Genomic DNA, 25,140 nt, shown 5'->3' on the forward strand with positions numbered 1-25,140 from the left:
GATACAGTTATCTTAAATTTCAATATTCAAATTATTTACTGGATTATTCTATCATTTCCAATAATGATAGAATAATACAGTGTCTTGTGAGATGTGCATTTAAATAAACCTATGTCTGTTAGCATTTCCCCATTTCTATGGAGAAGGTCCAGAATAGATCCACAAAGGAGCAAACTTCTAGGTAATTTCTGGGTCACTCATCCACAGCCCATATTCTCAACTTCTGTGCAACTTGCTCACTGACTGGCTTTAACGAATGCTGCAGGATGACACATTCACAATCAGTTAATTTTGATTATAGCTTAAAGACCAAGAGGGTCTGCTATTGGAAGATCAAAATTTCTAAGCCTGTTTTAAATAAAACCTCCTGAGAATCAACCTCCAAGGGAGGGGTGATTCAGATGGCAAGTGAACGGAGATTAGAAGTTGCCTGGCTGCCCATCCCCAGTATCTGCAACCCAATCCTTCCCCCTTTCACTTCCCCACCTGCAGGCTCTTCTGGTGGGTAGGAGGAAGGCTTCCTGAACTTAGCAAAAATGGTGCCCTGGCTGTGGTCCTGCCCCATCTCTCCTCTTTAAATGGCCCGGCCTACCAAAGGTGTAGCCGACAGCCACTGCTGCCGGGCTCAGGATGGCCTCCCAGATCATTTCAGGCCTCTTGTGTGGTGCGCCTGTTTTCCTTTGGTCTCCGTGTTGTTCAGCTGTGGGCTCCGTGTTGTTCAGCTTTTCCTAGATGCTTTCCGACTACTGCCTTCACCCTTCCCCAAAGATCTGTTTGCTGGGATGCTGCTTTCTTAGCCTCTGTACCCTGAAGACAAAAGCTGCCACATGCCTGGCTGGCCACTAGATGCCACACACTGCACCCTGGCTGGGCCTCAGGGTCTTGGCTAAGCATGTGTAGGCAGGGAACTGGGCACTAACCTTTATCTGCCCCCTTCTATCTTAGGCTTCTGCCTCACCCACTATCTGAACCCTCCCCATGGCCAGCACTGTACTTGGTGGAACAGTGTACCCTGTTCCCCTGTCTAAGGTCTGGCATTCTGACCCTGAACCTCAAACAGGAGACTGAAGCCTGCTATGTCTGACTGCTCGCCAAGTGGACTGTCTGCGCCCGCATGTCCTTTTGCCATGCTGCTTCAGGTGGCTGGGATGTCCCCAGATCAAGCCTTTCCAATCTGTCCCACTCTTCTGTACTGCGGTTGACTAGGACACACCCCACCTCATTCTAACAGAAGAAATGCCAGAGTCTCAGCAAAGAGTGGACAGCAGGAAAGATTAAGGAGAGGCTAACTTAAAAAGCTACCTCTGAGTTTACCTTCATATCATAGTTCCATTAATTCAGCCCACGTGTAAATTACCGAAGTATCAGACAGAGCCACATTTAAACCCAAGTACAGGGCACCGTCAGGACTCAAACATAAGTGAACTGGGAATTTCCATGTCACTGTGTCCATCCACCTTCTGGTGTGGACAGCAACAAAGGGCGATTACATGTAATAAGTAAAGGAGAAGCAAATACATAAAGGAAACCAAGCAAAAATCACAGGCTGTCTGGAAAACAGAACAAACCATTCTCGAGAGAACACTACAATAAAACTTAAACACTGTGAGGATGAGGAGGGTTCCCATGACCATGGAATAGCAGGCCTTTGATGAAGGGCTGGCACTAAAGGCCAGTGGAATGGAGAGGTGTTATACGTGAAGTGGACAAATGAACGATCATCACGCTTTTCTAACAGCTAACGGCATGTGCTATGGCTGCATTACCCAGGTCGTTATTCTTTGTGATGGCAGCTGCCACCCTTGTTCGTGGTCCTTGCTTGGTAAACTGATATCCAAATTTGAGGATCCTGGAGTTCTCCTCGAGCATCTGGGCAATTTCCATCTCTACGGCTGTTCCCAGCTGCTGTCTCTGGTCGCAGGTGCAGACACAGACGTGGCGTGACAAGAAGAAAGAGGAAAGAGTCACTTGTGTGGGACAGATTCATGTTGGATTAAAAAAAGCAAAGAGGCAAAAATCTCCAGCTGAATGGGCAAAGCGGCTGGAGATATTTTCCCCCCCGTCCTCCTTTGCTCTTTGCCGAGAAGCAAAACCCAACAGACAGTCAAACCCACTGGCTGCTAACCTGAGAAGATGAAGCCAATAATTTATTAAGGAAAAGGTGACAGCAGATGTAAAATTACAGCAAAATGACTATTTGGCGTGTGTAATTTACCCCCAGTACCTGTACTTCAAACAGGTGTTTTTAAATAGTGAAACTGTCTTACAGCCATCAAGACGATGAATGAGTTTTCTATTCTGGGATCCATATCCAAAAATAATTAAAGACCACTGTGCCATTCTCTCTCCGGAGAGTCTTACTCGGAGATTCTCAATAGGCTTTACTGTGGTCTGAACCCCAGCCAGGTGAGTTCTCAAACACCAAAGGAATTACTGGCCTACAGAAAAGTCCCTGAGTATTTCATGTTTCTGAAAAGAGGTATTTGTTTGTCTTTTTAAAAAACTTTTTAAAAGATTTTATTTATTTATCTTTTAGAGGGGAAGGGAAGGAGAGAAGGAGAAAAATATCAATGTTGGTTGTCTCTCATGCATCCCCCACTGGGAACTGGCCTGCAGCCCAGGCATGTGCCCTGACTGGGAATCGAACCGCGATTGTGTGGTTCGCAGGCCCATGATCAATCCATTGAGCTAAACCAGTCAGGGCTATTTGTTTGTCTTTTAAGTTGAGAAACAGAATAATACAAACATTAAAAGTAGATATTTCAAAATGGTGACATGTAAAACTAAGAATTTAAAATTAAATTTAAGGGACTCTATATTTTTTCATAACATATACATTAAATATTTTAAAGTAAAAATACAGGCTTGTTTAGAAATAAACAAAGGAAGTGTATAAAATATAAAAGCTCCCTTCCCCTAATATTCCCATTCCCCACAGAGGAAGCCAGTTTAGCAGATAGTATGTAGTCTTTTAAACATTTGCTATGCATTTACATGTCTATGTAAACTCCTGTACATGTATGCTTTTTTCACAGAAATGAATTCTACTGGCACATTGTCAAACAGGTTTTTATTTTTCATTTAACATTAGAACCACCTTTTCGTGTTGGTAAATATACGTTGACCTCATCCAACAGCAGAGCATTCCATTATAGTAATGAATCGTAATTTACGCAGCCAGGTCCAGGACTGACTGGTACATTGCCTTCCCTGTCCACCTTGCAGACAGTGCTGCAGGGATCTTCCTGAGCACATGCACTGGACGCCGGCGTGTTTCTGCCAGTGCGCCGGAGGCAGATTTTAGCTGGGTCCAAAAGTAAGCCTGTTTTCATTTTAGATACATTACTATTTTACCCTCCAAGGTTATGACAATTTTTGCTCCTGCTAATAGTGTTTGAGAGTTACTGTTTCCCCTACTCTAAGCAACACGGTATATTACCAATTTTTTCGCCTTTGTCAATAAAGTAGGTGCAACTTATATCTCACTTGTATACATTTAATCACTTTAATTTGCCATTCTCAAATTATGAGTAAGAACAATTAATTTTCACATGTATTTGTGTTTCTTTTTTTGGAAACTACTAATATCTGTCATTTGCCCATTTTTCTCCCAGGTTATAGTTCCTGGATGTTTTTTATTGACACGTAAATTTCTTGTATATTAGGAAATTAGCCCTTTGTCAGATGTGCTGAAACTACTTTGCTCAGTTTGTCTTTGTTTTTGAGTACTATAAAGGTCTTTATATGGTCATATGGTCAAATTCATCAATCTGTATTTTATATCATGTTTAGAAAGTCTCTGTTGATGTTTTTCCAATTGTTTTATAATTTTGCATATTGTAATAGTTAAACCTTGATTTCATCTGAGATGAATTTTAGTATGAGAACTAAAATAGAACACGAACTTTATTTTGTTCCAAAATGCCAGCAAATTTCTCCACCACCTTTTACTTTTTTCCCTCCATCATTTGAGATAACACTTTGCTGCAAAATTCTCACATACACCTGAGTGTTTCTGGACTCTATTACTCTGCCAGTCTACTTCTGTGCCAGTATCATGCAATTAAATTGCTTTACAATATATTTTAGAATATATATATACCTTTTCAATTTGAAAAATTTAAGTATGGAATAGATAAAAGAGAAAATGTATGGAGGAAGTTTTTTGTCCTTGGCAAGTTCTAGGGCTTAATGATCTGCTCTTCATCTTTCTTTTCATCTAACAACCTGCCAAACGAGTCTCTTACCAAAATATTCACAGAATGTGGTACTTCCAGAAAGACAACAATTTTGGGAATGCACAGGGTAGAGATTAGCGTTCTAAGCAATGTGGGTCTATGGGAGGGAGAAGCAGCAAAAATGTAAGAGATACTGACCTCATATTTTCATGAGCAACTTTAAGTCATGACACACTTTCAAACAATGGGGCTGTATTAAAGACCGAGACCCAAGCTAAGGCTGGGACTGCCAGAGTTATGGCTTATGCCCCTGGACTGGGCAAAGGGGCTCTACCCACTGGCAGCAGGAGCTCATGGTGCACTGATTGAGAGGGAAGATGTAACGGTTTCTTTACTTCCCCTCACAAATCTCAAGCTTTTGGAGTCCTGCACCTGGGTAACTTGGAGGATGGCGTGCTAATGGTGATATAAACGAGCTGAAGAAAATTGTAATGGGAGGGGGAATATAATAGAAAAGAATAAAGTAATATAACAGAGGGCATCTTTCTTTCTCAGCCTGAATCTTCTTTGTTGGATTTGAGATCTTTTGCATTGTATAAACAAGGCAACAAAAGGGCACCAAAAGCTCTTATAATTGGGATAGTATGTTTCTCTTTTTTAAGCCGCTAAATACGAAGAAAAAAGAAACAGAAGCTTATGCATACATTTCTTAAGATAACTTTCTGCTTTTTCTTTAAGTCACCTCTTTTCCATACTCAAATTTATTTAGTCATGAATCTGCATCACCACTTGCTCTTCTCACGGGGCTCTCTGTTAAGTCATTACATGTTTTTACTGGGAGCCCATGCATGGCAGGTTCTCAGCAGGCTTTCATTCTGGTGCAGGTGCCTGCTACAATGCTACCAAATGGGTCTCAGCTGCTGACCCTGCCTGCGGAAACTGTCTTAGAGATGAGTTTATTTCAAACCCTTCATTAGACACATGAGGAAACTGAGATTTACTTCCAACAGTCTGAGTCAGTGAACAAAATTGTGGGTGGGAATCAAGTATCGACTCTGAATTTCCTCATCTGTAGAAGAAAGCAAAGAATTTTCCAGATCTAGAACTTAATTCTCTTTCTCATTATAAGTAAAGAGATGTCATTTCAGAGGCATACTGGGGGACTGAAGTTGAAAAATTAGGACTTCTGGTCAAGATTGCAGCATAGGCAAACATGGCTTGCTCCTTCACACAACTACATCAAAACTGTAACTAAAATACAGAACAACCATCACTTGGAACTGTCAGAAATTGAGTTGAATGGAAGTCTGACAATGACAGAATTAAAGAAACCACATCCATCCAGACTGGTAGGAGGGGTGAAGATGTGGAACAGGCTGGTCCCTCGCCCAAGTGTGGTGGATAAAAATTCAGGAGGGATATCTTGGGAACAGGGAGTCCCAGCCTCACACCAGGACCCAGAGCTCCAGGGAGAGGAGAATAAGTCCCCACAACTTCTGGCTGCAAAAACCAGTGGGGATTGACTTGGTGAAAGAAACTTCTGGAGCCCCAAAAGGTTCCTCTTTAAAAACTCACACACAGACTCACCTACTCAGACTCAACCCCTCTGAGCTCCAGCAGCTGGGCAGCACCTTGAAAGGCATCAGTGGCATTCAGGGAGAAACTGAAGTGTCTGGCATCAAGGTACGCAGAGGCCATTGTTGCTTTTCTAAGCCTTTCCCCAACTGAGCCAGCAGACTGGTGCTGTATCTAAGATTCAATCAACCTGTCTAACACAGTTTGACCTGCCTTGAAGATCCCCAGAGACTCCATCCCACCTAACTTATAGACCAACCCAAGCTGCTTTTCCATATGAATGGTTGGCCTTGGCTCATGGTTCACAACTTCCAAATCCTCTCAAACAAGCAACTGGCCTCAGTGAGCCCCAGGGCCAGCACTAGTAGCAGCCAGCTGATTCACAGCTTGGCTTCTCCTGGGAATCTCCAAGCCCAGCACAAGTAGCAGCCATCTCAGTTGGCTTTATAGCTCAGACAGGGTGGCCTCAGGCAAAATACAGATGGGAGCTGACCTTGGCCTGCACCACCTGGGAAACCACAGGGCCAGCACACCCAGTGGACAGCTACAGACCACGTCAGAGAACCACCACCCTGCCCCTGCACAGCTGAGCATCCACAGAGGGCGGAGGTTGGTGGTGAGTGGTCACAGCCAATCCTCACAGCTGACTGGCCTGGGTAAATCCCTTCCATTGATGTGCCAACAGCAACCAAAGCTCAACTACAAGAGGAAGGTGTACTCAGCCCACAGGAAGGGTGCACCTCAGGTACCCAGCTGGGGTAATAGGGGAGGCTGTGCCACAGGACCCTACAGGACACCTACTACATTAGACCATACTACCAAGACATGAAGTCAAAGCAGCTCTACCTAATATATAGAAACAAACACAGGGAGGCTGCCAAAATGAAGAGACAAAGAAACATGACCCAAATGAAAGAACAGATCAATACTCCAAAAAAGGAGCTAAACAAAATGGACATGAGCAATCTATCAGATGCAGAATTCAAAACCCTGGTTATAAAAATGCTCAAGGAACTTAGTGAGGACCTCAGCAGCATAAAAAAGATCCAGTCATAAATGTAGGCTACACTAATTGAAATAAAGAACATTTACAAGGAAACAACAGTAGACTGGATGAAGACAAGAATTAAATCAATGATTTGGTACATAAGGAAGCAAAAAATAACCAATCAGAACAATAAGAAGAAATAAGAAAAAAAAAAGATAGTCACATAAGCAACCTCTGGGACAACTTCAAGAGGTGCCAGAAGAAGAGGAGAAAAAGCAAAAAACTGGAAATCTATTTGAAAAAATAATGAAAGAAAACTCCCCTGATTTGGTGAAGGAAATAGACATGCAAATTCAGGAAGTACAGAGTCCCAAACAAGATGGATGCAAAGATCTACAATCCAAGACACATCATAATTAAGGAGCTAAAGATTAAAAATAAAGAGAGAATCTTAAAAGCAGCAAGAGAAGTTCGTTACCAACAGTGGAGTTTCCATAAGACTGTCAGCTTATTTCTTAAGAGAAACTTTGCAGGCTAGGAGGGACTGGTGAGAAATAATCAAAGTGATAAAAAGCGGGGACCTAAGCCAAAATTGCTCTACCCAGCAAAGCCATCATTTAGAATCAAAGGGCAGATAAAGAGCTTCCCAGATAAGAAAAAGCTAAAAGAGTTCATCATCACTAAACCATTATTTTATGAAATGTTAAAGTGACTTGTTTAAGAAAGAGATCAAGACTATGAACAATAAAATGGCAAAATATACAAATCTATCAACAATTGAATCTAAAAACCAAACTAAGCAAACAAGAACAGAGACAGAGTCATGGATATAGACAGTGTTTTCATTGTCACTAGACTGAAGGGGGTGAAGGGATGGGTGTGTAGGAAGAGGTGTGGGGTGAAGAGGGTGTGGGGGAATGGGCGAGGCAGGACAGGGGAGGGGATTAAGACGTACAAATGGGTAATTACAGAATAGCCACGCGGATGTAAACTACAGTATAGGGAATGGAGTAGCCAAAGAACTTATATGTGTGACTCATGGACATGAACAATGGTGGGGGTATTGCCTGAGGGAGTGGGGAAGAAGGGGGGCAATTGGGGGTGGAGATCAGGACAACTGTAATAGCATAACCAATAAAATATAATTAAAAAATGAAGCTGAAAAATTACACGAAGCCTTTCCTAGATGGCTGAAGAGGGATGATGAGGTTAATGCTTTGGAAGGGATTTAAGACAGACTTTGTACTTCAGGGTCTTCTTCACATGCATTGTAAAAAGCTGCTCTATTCTACATTTTTAGGATTTTAGCTCATTCACTAGGTATAAGGTTGTCAGATTTAACAAACAAAAATACAGGACACTCACTTAAATTTGAATTTCAATAAATACCAAGTAATGTTTCAGTAGATATATGTCCCAAATATTTCATGGGATATACATATACTAAAAATTAATTGTTCCTTATCTGGAATTCAAATTTAACTATCTTATCTGGCAACCCTAACTAGAAAATATTTCACAAGAAACTAGGAACAGACTATCTGGAACATTATTTCAGACTTGAGGTTTCACTATGGCCTAAACCAACACAAAAAGTTAAATATACTTTGGAATAAAGTGTCCACTTCCGTCTTACATCTCCTGGGAATATTTACTAAGAGTCCTCAACTTCTTCCTGATCTTAATCTATTCGATAAATATCCCTGAATCAACACTTGTTTCCTTTTCATATTTTTCTCTAGATTGTTTTCCTGCTCTCCCACTCCTTGACAGCTCTTTCTTAATGTACTAGCAGCTGGACAAACACCAAGATACACTGCATCAAGCTTCCCCTGAATGCGTATGGTCAACCCTCCTCTTCCCCCCTCCACACGTCTGCATTTGGAAAGCTGTTCTGGTGATTCATCCCTCCTGGGGAGGGTGAGGAAGGCTGCCTGTCTCCTAGTGGGTTCCCCTGCTCCCTTGGTAATAAGCCGTAGGAGGAGGGCAGATGCTGAACAGTCCCCTTGTCCTGGTTAGCAAAAAAGGAGAGGAGAGCTGTCCACGGGACCTGTTTTGGGTCACCAGGCAAAAGTCCTGTGTAGAACCCTCAGGCTTTATCACATCTTGTAGGATCTAGACCAGCGAATTTCCTAGACATCAGGGGACACTCTCAATAGGCACTTTCCCCACTGTCCCTCCCACTAACCCACAGGGGAATGCTCACAGTGCAAGTCTCCTTGCGGTCTCCTCTTTTTAGTTCCGTTCCAGGGCCCTTTCTTCCTACTATACAGCGTCTAGATCCCTCAGATTCACCAACTCCCACTGCAGGCACTTCCCTGTAGCCAAGGAGGCAGGGTACAGCATCGCGCTGAGAACTGAGGCATGCTACCCATGGGCAGGAGCCAGCTGCAGCCAGCAGAACAACTCCAGAGGCACTGCAGGCTGATGGCGGATTAGAGAGTTCTTCGGGGGACAGGAAGTGGTAGCTCTAGGGAAAAGCGGCTTGCTTTGGCTGCTGACGGGAACCGAGAAATGCAGCCACAAAGCTGAGACTGTGACTGCACTGTGCATGAGGCCTGGAGCTATTCTGAGCCAGGCCATTCCCTAGAACCCAAATTCCTTTAAATGGGCTCTGTGGCCAGCACCACACTGCAAGAACCTGGTGTGCTCTTTCTTTTAGCTCTGGCAACCTCCATCCGGGGACAAGAATTCTGTCTCCAGGAGTGGCCACTCTGCTTTCTCCTTGTATCCATAGTCCCAGTGACAGGCAACAGCAAGGCTGGGACAGGAATGTGCTGATTCCTGCTAAGAGGCAACAGTAATGATGGCTGAACAAAGCAGCTGTCACACCTCTGCCCCCACCTCCTCTCTTTCTCCTCCAGTGCCTGATAACCGAGGGCTGGGGGGGCTTGCTGGCTCTTAATGTCTCAGGCTGCCCAACTGTGCATTGCTTAATTATTAACATGCTTTCTCCGCCTTATTCCACAGGCCATCAGCTGTTATAATTCATAAGAAAGCCAGAACATCAAATCCAGCGATGCAGCTTTGTCTTACCTCACTCCATGATGGCATTCCTTTCACATGAGCCCTGTGGGTCTACTTACCTGGTTGTCGATCTTGATTTCCGTCAACGTGTCATTTTCTCTTAGTGCCTCCACCAGGGCCAGGATCCCAGTTCCGGTTATAAAATTGGATTCTACGTTTAGACTTTTCAAGGTCTTGTTTACTTTCAGCATATCTGCAAAAGCCTTATTATGGAAAATAATAATAACAATAATAATAATAATTAGGGTTGCTAAAGATTTTCTGAAGTCTCCACCCTCAAATTAAATAAGCATTTTTTACAGTACTTAAAATCTTAGTTAAATCATACTTGCACCTCCAGGTAACAAAGATAGTAATTTACAACTCAAAAATTGTTTAGTCCAGCAGCCCAGATTTATGATATTGCACATATCTGCAAAATTTTTAAAAAAAGAAAGAAAGATACCAACACAGAATGATCAACTTTGCTTTGTTAAAGTAAGGACATTTTTAAAAAAATCACTGCCATCTGTTACCATTATCAAATTTGCTTTTTAAGAAAAGGCATTTTAACATTAGGAAATATGTGCAAAGGACATAATTTCAGAATAATTTTAGCTTGGCCTTACAGTATGAATAGATTAAAGAAACTTTACCCCTGGCTAGCACTTAGGCACTACTGATTTAGTCATCTTATTTCAGGTCATCCAGAGATCAGAACTCCTCCAAGATAACTCTGGACAGAGTCATCACTCAGCATGGCAACCCCTGGAGACTCCCAGTTCACGGCCACAGACTGCACGCGTTCACCTGCTCGATCCCCTTCTTCCCCCATTTTCCACTTCATGAGGAACAGATATAATTTTTAAGCAACCGAAACTTTCACAGTGTAAGAAAATGACAACAACAAAAAAGAGAGCCATTATCTTCAAGAATTGTTAAAATATAGAAAAGAGACTGGTGGAGATCTTAGCACAAAGCTGCGCAAGATGCCAAAGATGCCTGTTCCCACAGGGCCATTTCATTCAAGAACAGACGGAACAAGTAGAGCAGGTGGAGAGCACACCATCCCTCCCCGTGGCTTCCCCAAAAAAGAGTACCTGCTGGCACACCTACCAGTGAAAAATCTCCCAAGAACAGCCTCTAGTGAAGGTGCTAGGACCACAGAGAGAAGCAGTGCAGACTCTGAGGCACCTCCAGATCATCACCAGATGCAGTGTGGATGAAAGGCCAGAGAGGCAGCTATTGCCCAGGGATGAAATACTCTCGCAGAGTAAAGCCCTCCTAACTGCAGCAGTTGTGGGGACCCCCGGCTGCCAGCCAGCTCCTCATATACTCAGGACAGAGAAGAATGCCAGTCAATTCACCTGCCTGCTTACAAAAGCACTCATCCATCCATCCATCCATCCATCCATCCATCCATCCATCCAAAAAAGACTATTGATCTTCTACTATGTTCCAACAGTAAAGAAAATAAAAATCCCTGTCCTAGGGAGCTAGTATTTGAGCAGGAGGGCAGACTCAATAGTTAATGAATAAAATGTGTAGCCCGTCATATGGTGAATGAGGTCTACACAGCTTGAGAGGAAATGATGCTGGTTTACACAAATCAAACTTGTTCTCCATTCAGAAACATGAACGGGCCATTCGTGATTGCTGGACATGTTAGGAAAACCAACATTGTGAATGAGAGAAGTGTTATGAGATACTAATGTTAAAAAATGTTACGAGAAGATCAGTATTCATCCAAGGACAGTTTCATAAGGACAACAACAACAAAGACAAGAGAATGGAAGAAACTATAAAGTAACAGGGGAAAAGTTACCAGAGTTGAAGAAAGCTACAAGTCTTTATCTGAAAGAACCCACTGCGGCTCAGAAGAATGAATAAAAAAAGGCTAGAACTGGGCACACACAAGTGAAATTTCAGAAATCTAAGGGAAGAGAGCCCTAAAAGTTTCTAGCAAGAAAAAATAAGTTACATGGAAAGAAGAATCAGAAAAACATTAGTTACGCGATTTCAAGGCCCTTGGGAACAGAATACCATCAGAACTCAGTATTCGTCAGGTTCAGACCTCATCAAACCCAGTACTCATCGCGTTTTGACGAGAAAGAATGTTTCAGCACTGGGTGCTGGACCCGTCATACCTGCTGAAACTTGTATGACTGGTGATGCTGCCCTGCAGAAAATTGCTTCGGCATCCCTCACCTTGTCACTCGTAGGTTTCGACACTTGTCATGAGTACTGGAACAAATTAATGACAAGTACCCAGGTACCACTATATATATATATATATATATATATATATATATATATATATATATATATATATATATATTTAATGCAGTCTCATAATTGTAAATGCTACTGATAAGTTTTAAATTCTGGAGTCAATCTATATACATAACATAAAATAGAATGACAAAGTATATGACACTCCAAAGTGTGAAAATAATAGAGTAACTACAATTTGGTGACAGAAGAGGAAAGAAGGATGGAAGGTAAAGTGAGCTCAGAAATGTCCTCATCTTTTCTAATAGAGGGTCAAAAATTATCTAAGAGAATAAATAAAAAATAAAGATGTATGCACATTAGTGTTTTTCTACTCCGACTGCTTATTAGAACGACCTGGAATCCTAATGGATATGCTGATGCTTGGGCCCCACTGCGGATGAATTAAATCAGAATCCGGTGGCCCGAACAGCTGCATTTTTGAAGAGCTCTCTAGGTGACTAATATTCAGCCAGGCTTGACAGACACTTTAATTAAAGTCATAACGACAACAATGAGAAGAATGAAAAACAAACTGACAGTGACTGCTCTAGGGAATAGCACAAGGAATTTCTAAACAAAAAACAAGAAGAAGAAAGGAAGGAATCCAACTTGGGTTTCTCAGGCTCTGCACTACTGACATTTGAAGCAGGGAACTCTCTGTTGTGGGGAGTGGAAGGGTTAGTAGTCTGGGAGCCCCACTAAATGTCAATAGTACCCGCCCAGTAATGACAGCCAAACATACCTCTAGACACTGCCAAATGTCCCCTGGAGGGCAACACTGCCCTGAGTTGAGAACCACTGGACGAGAAGAACAATCCTGTGTTTTAGTCAAGCAGCTGCTTGAACTACAAAGAAGGTTTGAAGGATTGGACTGTCCTTCTTGTATATACCATGTAAGTTAATGTGCATTTATTCAGCAGCAGGTCTTTAATTAGAATTAAATGTACACATTTTAATTAGAGCACCAGAAAGGAATGCACCAGACCTTATGGACTCTGCAAGCTTTGGGATTTACTTTTAGTATTAGAGTAACAAAATGTCAGAGCAATTATGCCTTTATAAAAAAAAAAGCTGCAGGGCTTCCTGGCAAGCAGCCAGATCTTGCCAATTTCTTTTAAACTTGAGAAAACACTTTTCTCATACTGAACAAAACAGGGGAGACCCAGCCAAACATAACCCTGGGCTGTAGGCCCAAGCTCATTTCAGTTCAGGAAATATTTGAGCATCTATTACATATGCTGGGGATGATAACAATAGTAAAACAAAGACTAGATTTCTTAAATGTTATAGAAGTAACGTACATTTTAAAAGAGAAGGTTTTGAGGCAAAATAATAAGAAACTAGGAACATTCCTTGGCAAGCAGAATAGGGCAACTGAAACAGAAAGTTGAAAAAAATGGCCAAGCAATTTACAGCCAGATACAGGTCACCTCCCTAGGAATAGCATTTAGGCCTCAGCTGTATTTCAGCTCCAGGCCCAGAAAAGCAGCAAAACCAAGTGGACAATGCCAGGACCAGCCTCAGTGACTAACAAGCCCCTACCCTGGCACTGACCAATCGGTGGAGACCATGACCCTTAAAAAGCACACCTGGAGAACTGATGAATATTCTGCTAAAACCCTCCCTTGAGACCTCCCCTAGAATCCCCACCTGCAAGAGAGAGAGAAAAGCCTCAGGACCAAGAACCCAGAGTGTACTCTCCCTCTGGAAATCAGCCCATGCCATTCCCTTTCCCTTCTTCTTCTCCCACTTCTTCCCCCACAGCCATGGCATCTCTAAACCCTAAGGGACCCCACGACTTGCAACTGGGGGAGCAATGGGCAGCTGGCAGCTCGTTCCAGGCTAATGCCCTGAACCTGTCCTTTAGGCCCTCTTCTCCGACTTCCCAGTGAGCTAAGGTGGCCCAGCCTAGGCTCTGCTGTTGCTTCGTCTACCCTACGCCCCTTCTTATTTCACTGTCCCCAGCTTTGATAAATGTACCCTCATAGTCACCTGGACCCCTGTTGTGAAATCTTTCCTACATGAAGTCAAGAACCCCCACCCCACCGGCTGGCTCTAGGCAGCCCCACTCAAGGCCAGGTCCCTTGTGCCGTAAGCTTTCCTTTTTGCACTTCACAGTACTGTATGAGAATGCAGTGATCTGCACGGCCTAACTAAACCTGTGCCATCCAAATGGTGGCCACCGGACACAGGTGGCTATGGAGTCCTGGAAAAACGGTTGGTCTGAATTAAGACGTGCTGTAAATGTAAACCACACTGGATTTCAAAAATGTACATGGAAACAATAAGGTAAAATACTTCAGATTTTCAACTTATATTCTGAAATATTTTGAATATATTGGTTTAAATAAAATATACTATTAAGAGTAAAATTAATTTAATCTATTGCTTTTTAATGTGGTACTAGAAAATTTTAAATTATACAGGTGGCTGACATTTGTGGCTGTCATTTTTTTAAAAAAATATTTTCTTTCTTTATTTTTTAGAGAAAGGAAGGGAAGGAGAAAGAGTGGGAAAGAAACATCAGTGTGTGGTTGCTTCTCCCGCATCCCCTACTGGGGACCTGGCCTGCAACCCAGGCATGCGCCCCGACTGGGAATCGAACCAGCGATCCTCTGTTTCACAGGCCCATGCTCAATCCACCGAGCCATACCAGCCAGGGCTGTGGCTGTCATTTTATTGCTATTGGACAGTGCTGTACCAAACTTGATTTTTCTGGGGCATCCTTGTTAATAATAAGAGCATTTTTTTACATATTTGAGCCTTTTCTCTATATGGGCATTCGGTGAGGGCAAGTTCTGTTAATATTCACTTCTATAGATGTGGTTCTAAGAAAGTACTTGGCACATGGTGAATTTAACTTGATAACAGATCACTTAAATTCACTTCCTGGCTTGATCACATGCTGTGTAATCTTAAATTGTTACTTAACCTCTGGGATCCTCAGTTGCCTCATCTGTAAAATGGGGATAACATGGTCTCAGATCCATTCAATTTGTGTATATTCATGGTAACCCCTCAAGTGCCTCATTCAATCAGTTTTTGAACCTTACATAGAAAAGTGTCTTGAAGCTCTTAAGCAATTTTTAACCCATAGAAAGGTTCTTTCTTGACCATGGCATAGCTGCAAGGGGCATCATCTGGGGGCATCCAGGTGAGAGCTGGGCCCCCTTGGCATAAAGCCCAAAGCGGCTTTTCACATCTGAAGGACAGCAATTCTCCCTCACAGTTGTATGGTGTGTTGGTTGCACAGTATGCATTCAACCCATAGAGTTGTTGCATTAAAAACAGGATCAGAGAGATTATTATATTTGGCATGTATTTAGCTCACTTAGAAAGTTACCTTTTTAACCTAGAGTAGCTTAGATTATTTACTAGTAGTATGGACAATGGATTATAAACTATTCCCATTTTACTCTAAGTAATATATAAGAGTGACAAATCATTTCTTTATTCATCCCTTCAGTCACTCACGTACAAAATGCATGGTGAATATTTTTGTTTCATTGAAAACAAACCTACTCAAAGGCAGAAATTATACAAAATCATATACAGATAAGAATCCTTAAATTGTTCACTTCACCTTTCCAATGATCTACCTGTGCTCTTTTCCTAATTTAATGACAGGTCTCAAATTCAAAACTGCTTTCAACTTACAGATTTAGATATGTAATAACTGCTGGTGAAAACGCCAATTTTGTAGCTTAGTCTCCCTTTTACCTGAGTGCTTATATAATCATGGAAATATTCTTTATTGCTGAGAGGCTGGAGGGCACACTCATTCTTCAATTTAACTAGTGCTTTTCAAACATCTACCCTGTGCCAGCACCCTAACTTTCATATTGTCTTTTCTTAATGGTATTTTAGATCTTCCAAAAGACATGTTAGTTTATTGTTATTTTTTTAAAATATTTTATTTATTTATTTATTTTAGAGAGAGGGGAAGGGAGGGAGAAAGAGAAGGAGAGACACACGGATATGAGGGAGAAATATCGGTTGGTTGCCTCCTGTACTAGGTGCCCTGTGCCCTGACTGGGGACCACCAACATAGGTATGTGCCCTGACCAGGAATGGAACCAGGTAACTTCCACTTTGCGGGGTGATGCCCAACCTACTGAGCCACAATGGTCGGAGCTACGTTAATGTTTTTATATGTGCCAAGTTCCGGTAGGATCTGGGGTCTTATACTATCCACTGATTGTGACAAAATGTTACTAGAGATGCAAAAGTTTAGAAAATTTATACTAAGCCCAGAACAAAATCCAAATATATATTTAGCTAAATGCCTAATCTAATCCTATTTCTTTCTTCTATAAGTGTATTGCTAACAAAATTCTACTTAATTCAAAGTGCTTAACAATTGGGTTCTGTTTTATTGTCTCATTCTAACTAATTTTGTTGATTAGCTGTGTAGAAAATAAATTGATCAGATCTGAAAACTGTTAACAAAACAAACTAAAGAGTTTCTAACGACTTCAATCTTTTCGTGTTGCGCGTCTGCAAACCACACTCACAACTGCCACAGGGTCATTGCTGCGGGTCGCGGCCAGGCTGAACTTCTTCACGTGAGTGTTGGTCTCCAGCGCTTTTGCGAATTCCCTCAGAGTTGGAATTGGGATGTTCTAAGATAGGGAAGAGACGGATAGTTTATAAACCAATCAGCAGCACCTAGGCTTACACTGGGCTCACACTAGGCTAAGGACCCGTAGCTTTTAAGTAATTTATATATTTAGACGACTAATTGCAAGATATCTCTCTAAAAGACACTCATCACCCACCTTCCAGCAGCCAAGCTGTCCCCAGCCAACAGCAGCACTTGGTGTCCAGAGAAGGAACGTAATACAACGTGAGATCCTGGCATCGCCTTTCTGTCCACTAACCAGGAAATAATGCACGTACCATACTCCTCTCTTCTCTCTCGTTCTCTAAAGTCTAACCGGCATGAGCCACTTGCTATTTTTCAAAATATCTCACGGTCTTTTCTCCTCCATACCTTTACATACGCTTTTCCCTTTGTTTGGAAATTTCTTTGTCCTTTCTCTGATTAATTCCCACTCTTCTTTTAAGACCCAGTTAAAATATCACCTTCTTTGTTTAGTGGCTCTCATCGGCAGGTTCAAAGTTCTTATCTGCAATTCCATAACATTTGGGGCCTTTCCACATCGTATTTTAATTATTTGTTTAGTGTTTTTCTCCTAATAAGTTCTTCAGAAGAGACCAAATGAATCATAGTCCCTGTTCGACAGCATTTAGCACAGTTCTGACCCTGGGAAGGGAGACCACGTGGGCCACAGCTAGGGACGCATTTGAGCCCTACACGTGCTATGGACTAGTTCTGTGACTGCAAGCAACTTGACCTTTTTATTTCTATTTTTTTTAATATTTATTTTTAGAGAGAGGGGACAGGAAGGAGAAAGAGAGGGAGAAAAACATCAATATGTGGTTGCCTCTCCTGTGTCCCCCACTAGGAACCTGGCCCACAACCCAGGCATGTGCCCTGACTGGGAATCAAACCAGCGACCCTTTGCTTCACAGGCCCACGCTCAATCCACTGAGCTACACCAGCCAGGTGCAACTTAACCTTTTTAAATTGCATTAAGGATTAAATGAAATAATGAATTTCAAGTATTTAGCAAGAAATCTGGTACATAGTATACTCAACAAGTCAGTTATTAGTATTAAATGCTAGGAATTGGCCCAAGAAGAAGAAACAAAGTGGATGTCAGACAATGTTCTCTCCCTCTCACACACAGACTTCTTCGTTAGGGAGTGACATGACCCACTGACAAATGGAATAGAGTGGAAGCGACAATGTATGACTTCAGAGAATAGGTCATAAAATGCACAGTGGCTTCCTGCCTATTCTCTTTCTCTTGGATCACTCCCTTTGGGGGAAGCCAGCTGTCATAATGTGAGGACACTCAGGCAGCCCTATGAAGAGGGTCATGTGCTAAGAAATTGAAGCTCCTGCCTTGGCCGGTGTGGCTCAGTGGCTTGAGCACTGGCCTGTGATTGGGTTGGATTCCCAGTCTAATGCACGAGCCTGGGTTGCAGCCAGGTCCCCAGTAGGGGGCGTGGGAAAGGTAAGTACACATTGATGTTTCCCTCTCTAAAAAGAAATAAATAAAATCTCTTAAAAAAAAAAAAAAAGAAACGGAGGTTTCCTATAAACAGCCACATGCATCTACCATCTTGGAAGTGGTTCCACCTGCCCCAGTCAAGCCTCGGAGATGATTGCAGCCCTGGCTGAGAGCTTCACTGCAGCCTCATCTGAAACACTGGCCCACAGCTACTCAGCTAAGCCATTCCTGATTCCCAATACTCAGCAATTGCGTGAAATAACAAATGTTTATTCTCTTAAGATTGTAAGTTTTGGAGTAATCTGCTATTCAGTGATAGATGACTAATACACTATATTTAACACAGCAACTGTTATTATTTTCAAAGAATTCTAAAAATCACTTTTTTTAAAACTGCTGCTTATTTTGAATAAGATATCCTGCCTCAAAATCAGTGACTCAAAACATTTCAAACAAGTGATCAGTAATCTCCATTAAGTTTTCTAAACTCATGCTAAATCAAGTGACTGAGGACAATCGCAATGAGGTACCTTGATGTTGTTGAGATTGACTTCTTGGAGGCTGGGATCGTTGGCTTTCATCTGCTGCAGGCTTACTTCCACATTTGTGGGGTTGGGTGGTTCCTCAAATATAGGCTTGACTTTTTCACCTTTGACCACATCTGAGACACAAGTATTTAATTTGAAAAAGAAAATGTAAGGCCTCTCCAGTTAAAATCAGTGATGATTTCCCCACCAAGTGACCTTTCTTGGATATGCACTGATTCTAATAATATTCTATTCTCAACAACAGTAAGATTATTCTTAACTAAGCAAGTGTGGGGGTGGCACAGCCTGAGTTACAGTTCCAAGGGCTGATGTTTCTCATCTGCAATGAGAAGAAGTGTCAGCAGCTGACGCTGCAAGGAGCCAAAGTGCAGAAGACCCTACGGCAAACTCAAACCTAAAAAACACCCTGGGCAGCAATAACTGCAATAACCAACCCTAGCATCTGATATGCAAAGAAAGAAATAATGAATCTCTTCACCTCCTAAACTGTAGTACTTTCTGGCTTTTTGTCTATCCCTCACCTTCCTCTGATATCCACTGTGCAGTGTTAGTTCTGAGGAAGGTATTGGGAGAGAAGTAAAATTGAACAGAAAAATGGAAAATTTTGCAAATGCACTTAACATAAAATGTTTGCAATACATATATATTTGTGTACATAACATACAAAGGGTTAACACTGCAATACACACAGAACTCCTATAACTCAATAAAACAACCCAATTAAAATGAACAAGTAATATTGAAAGACTCTGTAATGCAACTAAAAATATAAAAATAATTAAACTCTGAAATAAAAAATGAGATATGTTTAATTAGCAAATAAAAGTAAAAGACCATAATATTCATAGTTGGCAATAATGTGGGGAAATTTTAAACTGGTACATGCTTTTTGGGAGAGTAATTTGTCATCACCTATCAAAATTTAAAATGTGGAAATTCTAACACAGCAATTCTATATCTAAAAGTCTAATCTACAGAGAAAATAGCATGAATACATAAAGATATACATTCAGGAATGCTCACTGATGTATTATTGGTGACAGTGAAACACGGTAAAATGTGCATCAGTGTGAAATGGTTAAATAAGTTATAGCAAAGTCACACAATAAGATGCTATCTATTCACTAGAAGAATCAGGCAAACCTACATGTACTGGTAAGAGAAGAGAACCATATATATTTTTTAAAGTTAATGAAAAATAAAATACTTAGGTATAATGCTGACAAAAACACAGAGTCTGGCACAAATAACACCCCTTCTTTATTATAAAATCTTTTATTACAAAATCATAAACATGTAATCTATAACATAATAATATCACACTCAAGCCCACCATATGACATCTTAGGTGAAACATTCAAATTGAAACTATAAATTATCACATCCCTACTATTCCCCTACCAACCACAAGCAAGCAGGCATTACTTTTGCCAGAGTCAGTATACATAAAATCAATGTTAGGAAAACTAAAACTCTTGGAAAAAAAATGAAAAGATCACTAAATGGAGAGACAGTCCATGTTCATGGATAAGAAGACTCAATACTGTCAAGATGTCAGTTTTTGACAAACAACCTCTAGATTCAATGTAATTCTAATCAAAACCCCACCAAGTTATTTTGTGGAGATCCACAAACTAATTCTCAAGTTTATATGGAGAAGCAACATACCCAGCCTAGCCAATGCAATACTGCAAGAGAAGAACAAAGCTGGAGGACTGACACTACCCAACTTCAAGACTTACTGTAAAGCTACAATAATGAAGACGGTGTGGCATTGGTGAAAAAATATACTAATAAATCAGTAGAACAGAACTGAACCCCGAAATAGACCCACATAAATATAGTCAACTGATCTTTGAAAAAGGGACAAAGGCAATACAATAAAAAAAGATGAAACAACTGGATATCCATCCACATGCAAGAAAAATGAATCTTAACACAGATCTTACAGTTTTACAAAAATTAACTCAAAATGGATCACAGACCTAAATATAAAATGCCAAACTATAAAACTCCTACCAGATAACATAAGCAAAAACCTACATGACCTTGGGTTTGGTGATGAATTTTTAAATATAACACCAAAGGCATGATCCGTGAACGAAAGACTTGATAGGCTAGACTTCATTAAAAGTTTCTATTCTGTGGAAGACAGTGTGGAGAATGAGGATATGAACTACAGACTGGGAGAAAATATTTGTAAAAGACACACATCATAAAGGAATGTTATTAAAAATATACAAAGAACTCTTAAAACTCAACAATAAGAAAACAGCCTGATTAAAACATGGGCCAAAGACTTTAACAGACAACTCACCAAAGAAGATAAACAAATGGAAAATAAGCATATGAAAAGATGATCCACATCATGCCATTGGGGAAATGCAAATTAAAATGAGATACTACTACACATCGATTAGAATGGCCAAAATGGAACAATAACAAAACCAAATGTTGGCAGGGATATGGAGCAACAGCAACTCTCATTCTTTACTGGTGGGAATGCAAAGTGATACAGCCACTTTGGAAGACAGTTTCATAGACTCTTACAAAACTAAACCTATTCTTACCATAAGAACCAGCAATCATACACTTTGATCCTTACTCAAAGGAGATGAAAAGTTATGGCCACACAAAAACCTGCACATAAATTTTTAGAACAGACTTATTCATAATTGCCAAAAACTTGGAAGGAACCAAGATATACTCCAGGGTGAATAAATAAATAAATGGTGGCACATTCAGATAATGGGGTATTATTCAGCACTAAAAAGAAATGAGCTATCAAGCCATGAGAAGACATGGAGGAATCTTAAACACATATTAGTAAGTGAAAGCAGCCAATCTGAATAGGCTACATACTGTATTATTCTAACTATATGATATTCTGGGAAAGGCAAAACTATGGAGACACAAAAAGATCCGTGGTTGTCAGGGGCAAGGTCATCAAGGAACATGTATAAAGGACACATGGGCAAAGCTGAAGGAGGATATGATTGAGGGTAGGACGTGGGGATGGGTGAGGCAGGGGAGAGTAGTAAGGGTGGAAATAGAGACAACTGTGCTTGAACAACAATAAAACAAAAAGGAAAAGATCAAAACTATGAACACTAAAATGGCAACAAATTCACAACTATCACTAAATTCACAACTACCACTGAATTTAGCCACCAAATCTAGAAAACAAACTAAGCAAACAAGCAGAACAGGAACAAGATTATCATAGATATGGATCATTTGGAGGCTTGTATAGCTACAAGAAAAATTAAGTACTAGGAATAAATTTAACCAAGGAGGTAAAAGACCTATATTCAGAAAACTATACAACACTGAAGAAAGAAATTAAGGAAGATACAAATAAATGGGATCATATACCATGTTCATGAACTGGAAAAATTAGCATCATTAAAATGTCCATACTACCCAAAGCAATCTATAGATTCAATGCAATTCCTATTAAAATGCCAGTGGCATATTTCACAGATCTAGAATACTTCAAACATTTATATAGAACCAAAAGAGACCCTGAATAGCCTCAGCATTCTTGAGGAAGAAGAACAAAGTAGGAGGAATCACAATACCTGATATAAAACTATACTACAAGGCTATTGTAATCAAAACAATCTGGTTCTGACATAAGAACAGATTCATACATCAATGGAAGAAAGCCAGGAAATAAATCCATGTCTCCACAGTCAATTAATATTTGACAAAGGGGACATGAGCCTAAAATGGAGTAAAAATAGCATCTTCAATAAATGGTGATGGGAGAACTGGACAGCTACATGCAAAAAAAGGGAACTACATCACCAACTTACACCAAATACCAGAATAAACTCAAAATGGATTAAAAAAAACCTTAAATATGAGTCATGACACCAGAAAAGTTCTAGAGGAAAACAAGCAGTAAAATTTCAGCTATCCCACAGAGTGATATTTTAAAAAATGATGTCGTTTTTTAAAAAGATTTTATTTATTTATTTTTAGAGAAGGGAAGGAGAAAGAGGAAGAGAAACATCAATGAGTGGCTGTTTCTCACATGCGCCCCACTGGGGACCTGGCCTGCAACCCAGGCATGCGCCCTGACTGGGAATTGAACTAGCAACCTTTTGGTTCATAGGCCCGCACTCAATCCACTGAGCTACACCAGCCTGGCCCACATAGCAATATTTTTGCCAATATATCTCCTAGGGCAAGGGAAATAAAGGAAAAAATAAATAAATGGGACTATATCAAATTAAAAAGTTTCTGCACAGTTAAAGAATCATCATCAGACTAAAAAGCGAACTGACCATATGGGAAAACATATTTGCCAATGACACATCAGACAAGGGTTTGATCTCCAAAATAATATAAAGAACTCATACAACTCAACATCAGGAAGACAAACAATAAAATAAAAAAATGGCCAAAAGACCTGAATAGACACTTCTCCAAGGAGGACATATAGATGGCCAATAGACACATGAAAAGATGCTCAACATCACTAGCCATCAGAGAGATGCAAATAAAAACCACAATGAGATACCACTTCACACTGGTCAGAATGGCCATCATTAACAAATCAACAAACAATAAGTGCTGGAGAGGATGTGGAGAAAAGGGAACCCTAGTGCATGTTAGTGGGAGTGCAGACTGATGCAGCCACTGTGGAAAACAGTAGGGAATTTCCTAAAAAAACCTAAAAATGGAAGTGCCTTTTGACCCAGCAATTCCGCTGCTGGGATTATACCCTGAGAACCCTGAATTACTAATTCAAAAGAACCTGTGCACCTCAGTCTTCATAGCAGCACTATTTACAATAGCCAAGTGCTGGAGGCAACCTAAGTGCCCATCAGTAAATAAGTGGATCAAAAAACTGCGGTACATTTACACAATGGAATACTATGCAGCAGAGAGAAAGAAGGATCTCCTACCTTTTGCAACAGCATGGATGGAACTGGAGACTATTAAGCTAAGTGAAATAAGCCAGTCAGTCTAAGACAAATGATCTTAATTTGTCTTAAATACCATATGATTAATTAAATGTTAATTAATTAAATACCATATGACCTCACCTATAAGAGGAATCTAATGAACAAATTCAACTAACAAAATAGAACCACAGGCATGGAAACATGGAACAGACTGACAGTGACCAGAGAGGTGGAGGGAGGGGCACAATGGTGGAGAGAAGGGGAAGGGACTAGTTAAAGAGCATGTATGAATGACCCATGGACATGGGACAACCATGTACGAACTGACTGTGGGGTTGGGGATGGGATGGACGGAGGAGGGCAAAGGGGGGAAAACTGGGATAGCTGTAATAGAACAACAACAAAAACATCTTTAATAAAAACTAAAAAGAATGAACCCTAACGTGAACTACGGCCTTTGGCGGGTAATGATGTGTCAGCGCAGGTTCATCGGCTGTCACGGATGCGCGCTCTGGTGCAGGGGGCTGAGGACGGGGGAGGCGATCCGTGCAGAAGGGCGGGGGCACGTGAAACTCCCCTGTGACTTCCTCTTACTTTTGTTGTAAGACCAAAACTGCTGTAAAAAATAAGGTTTTTAAAAACATCCTCCACTGAGGATATGTTTACTGATTTTTACAGAGAGAGGAAGGGGAGCAGAGAGAGAGAAACACTGATGTGAGAGGAAACGTCAGTCAGTTGCCTTCTGTATGTGCCCTGACTGGGGATCGAACCTGAAACCTCTTGGTGTATAGGACAATGTTCTAACCAACCAAGCCACGTGACCATGGAAAAGATAATGTTTTGTTTTGCTTTTTTAAGTTAATGCTATGGCCTGACTGGTGTGGCTCAGTGGGTTGGATGTCTTCCCACAAACCAAAAGGCCACCTGTTCGATTCCCAGTCAGGGCACAGGCCTGGGTTGCAGGCTGGGTCCTGGGTCCCAGGTCCGGGGTTAGGGGGTGTCCAAGAGGTATGTTAGATGCTTCTCTCACACACTGACATTTCTGTCTCTCTGTTTCTCCCTCCCTTCCCTTCTCTCTAAAAAATAAGTAAAATCCTCTTTAAAAAGTTAATATGTATGTGTATGTATAAAATCCAAGAAGGTTATGCACCAGACTTGTAGTAGCAAACATGTTATCACAATGTTACCCTTTGATGTTGAAACACAATAAGGTTGAACATTTTTCATCCGCATGCATAAAAAACAAAAAGGAAATAAAAGCAATATTGCTCATCGTCTGGGTAAATTACCCAGTGTAAATGATGACTCACAAGTACGCTGCTGACACAGGAAGCGTCTTTTCCATCCGAGAGAATAAAACATAATGTATCCCAGAAAAGCCGTGTTCTGCAGTGAATTTTCACAGCAACTGGATCGCACTGTTCCAGGATCACCTCATTACTGGTCTGTCTCTACTACAAGTAGGTAAGTTCCTCTGGGCAGTGACTATCTTTTGTCTTTGCACCTAAGCCTAGAACACCCCTGACACGTAGCAGTTTTTTGAGAGATGACTGCTGAGTAAGTTGGAGAATCTAA

The 25,140-nt window shown here is 41.0% G+C and overlaps 1 protein-coding gene across 2 annotated transcripts in view; it reads right to left on the reverse strand.

Moving 5' to 3' along the window:
* The window catches only part of TMOD2 (tropomodulin 2), a 72,275-nt gene that overhangs the window by 4,873 nt on the left and 42,262 nt on the right, over positions 1-25,140 (reverse strand). For both annotated transcript variants that reach the window (XM_037143036.2, XM_037143035.2), the window contains exons 6-9: positions 18,632-18,762; positions 16,536-16,643; positions 9,828-9,971; positions 1,767-1,911 (exon numbers count right to left, since the gene is read on the reverse strand). In XM_037143036.2, the coding sequence (XP_036998931.1) occupies positions 1,767-1,911; positions 9,828-9,971; positions 16,536-16,643; positions 18,632-18,762 (528 nt within the window). The remainder of the gene's footprint in view (positions 1-1,766; positions 1,912-9,827; positions 9,972-16,535; positions 16,644-18,631; positions 18,763-25,140) is intronic.

The sequence above is a fragment of the Artibeus jamaicensis genome, unplaced genomic scaffold (assembly GCF_021234435.1).
Source record: "Artibeus jamaicensis isolate MK-2021 breed Jamaican fruit bat unplaced genomic scaffold, CSHL_Jam_final contig_548, whole genome shotgun sequence".
NCBI classification, from domain to species: domain Eukaryota; kingdom Metazoa; phylum Chordata; class Mammalia; order Chiroptera; family Phyllostomidae; genus Artibeus; species Artibeus jamaicensis.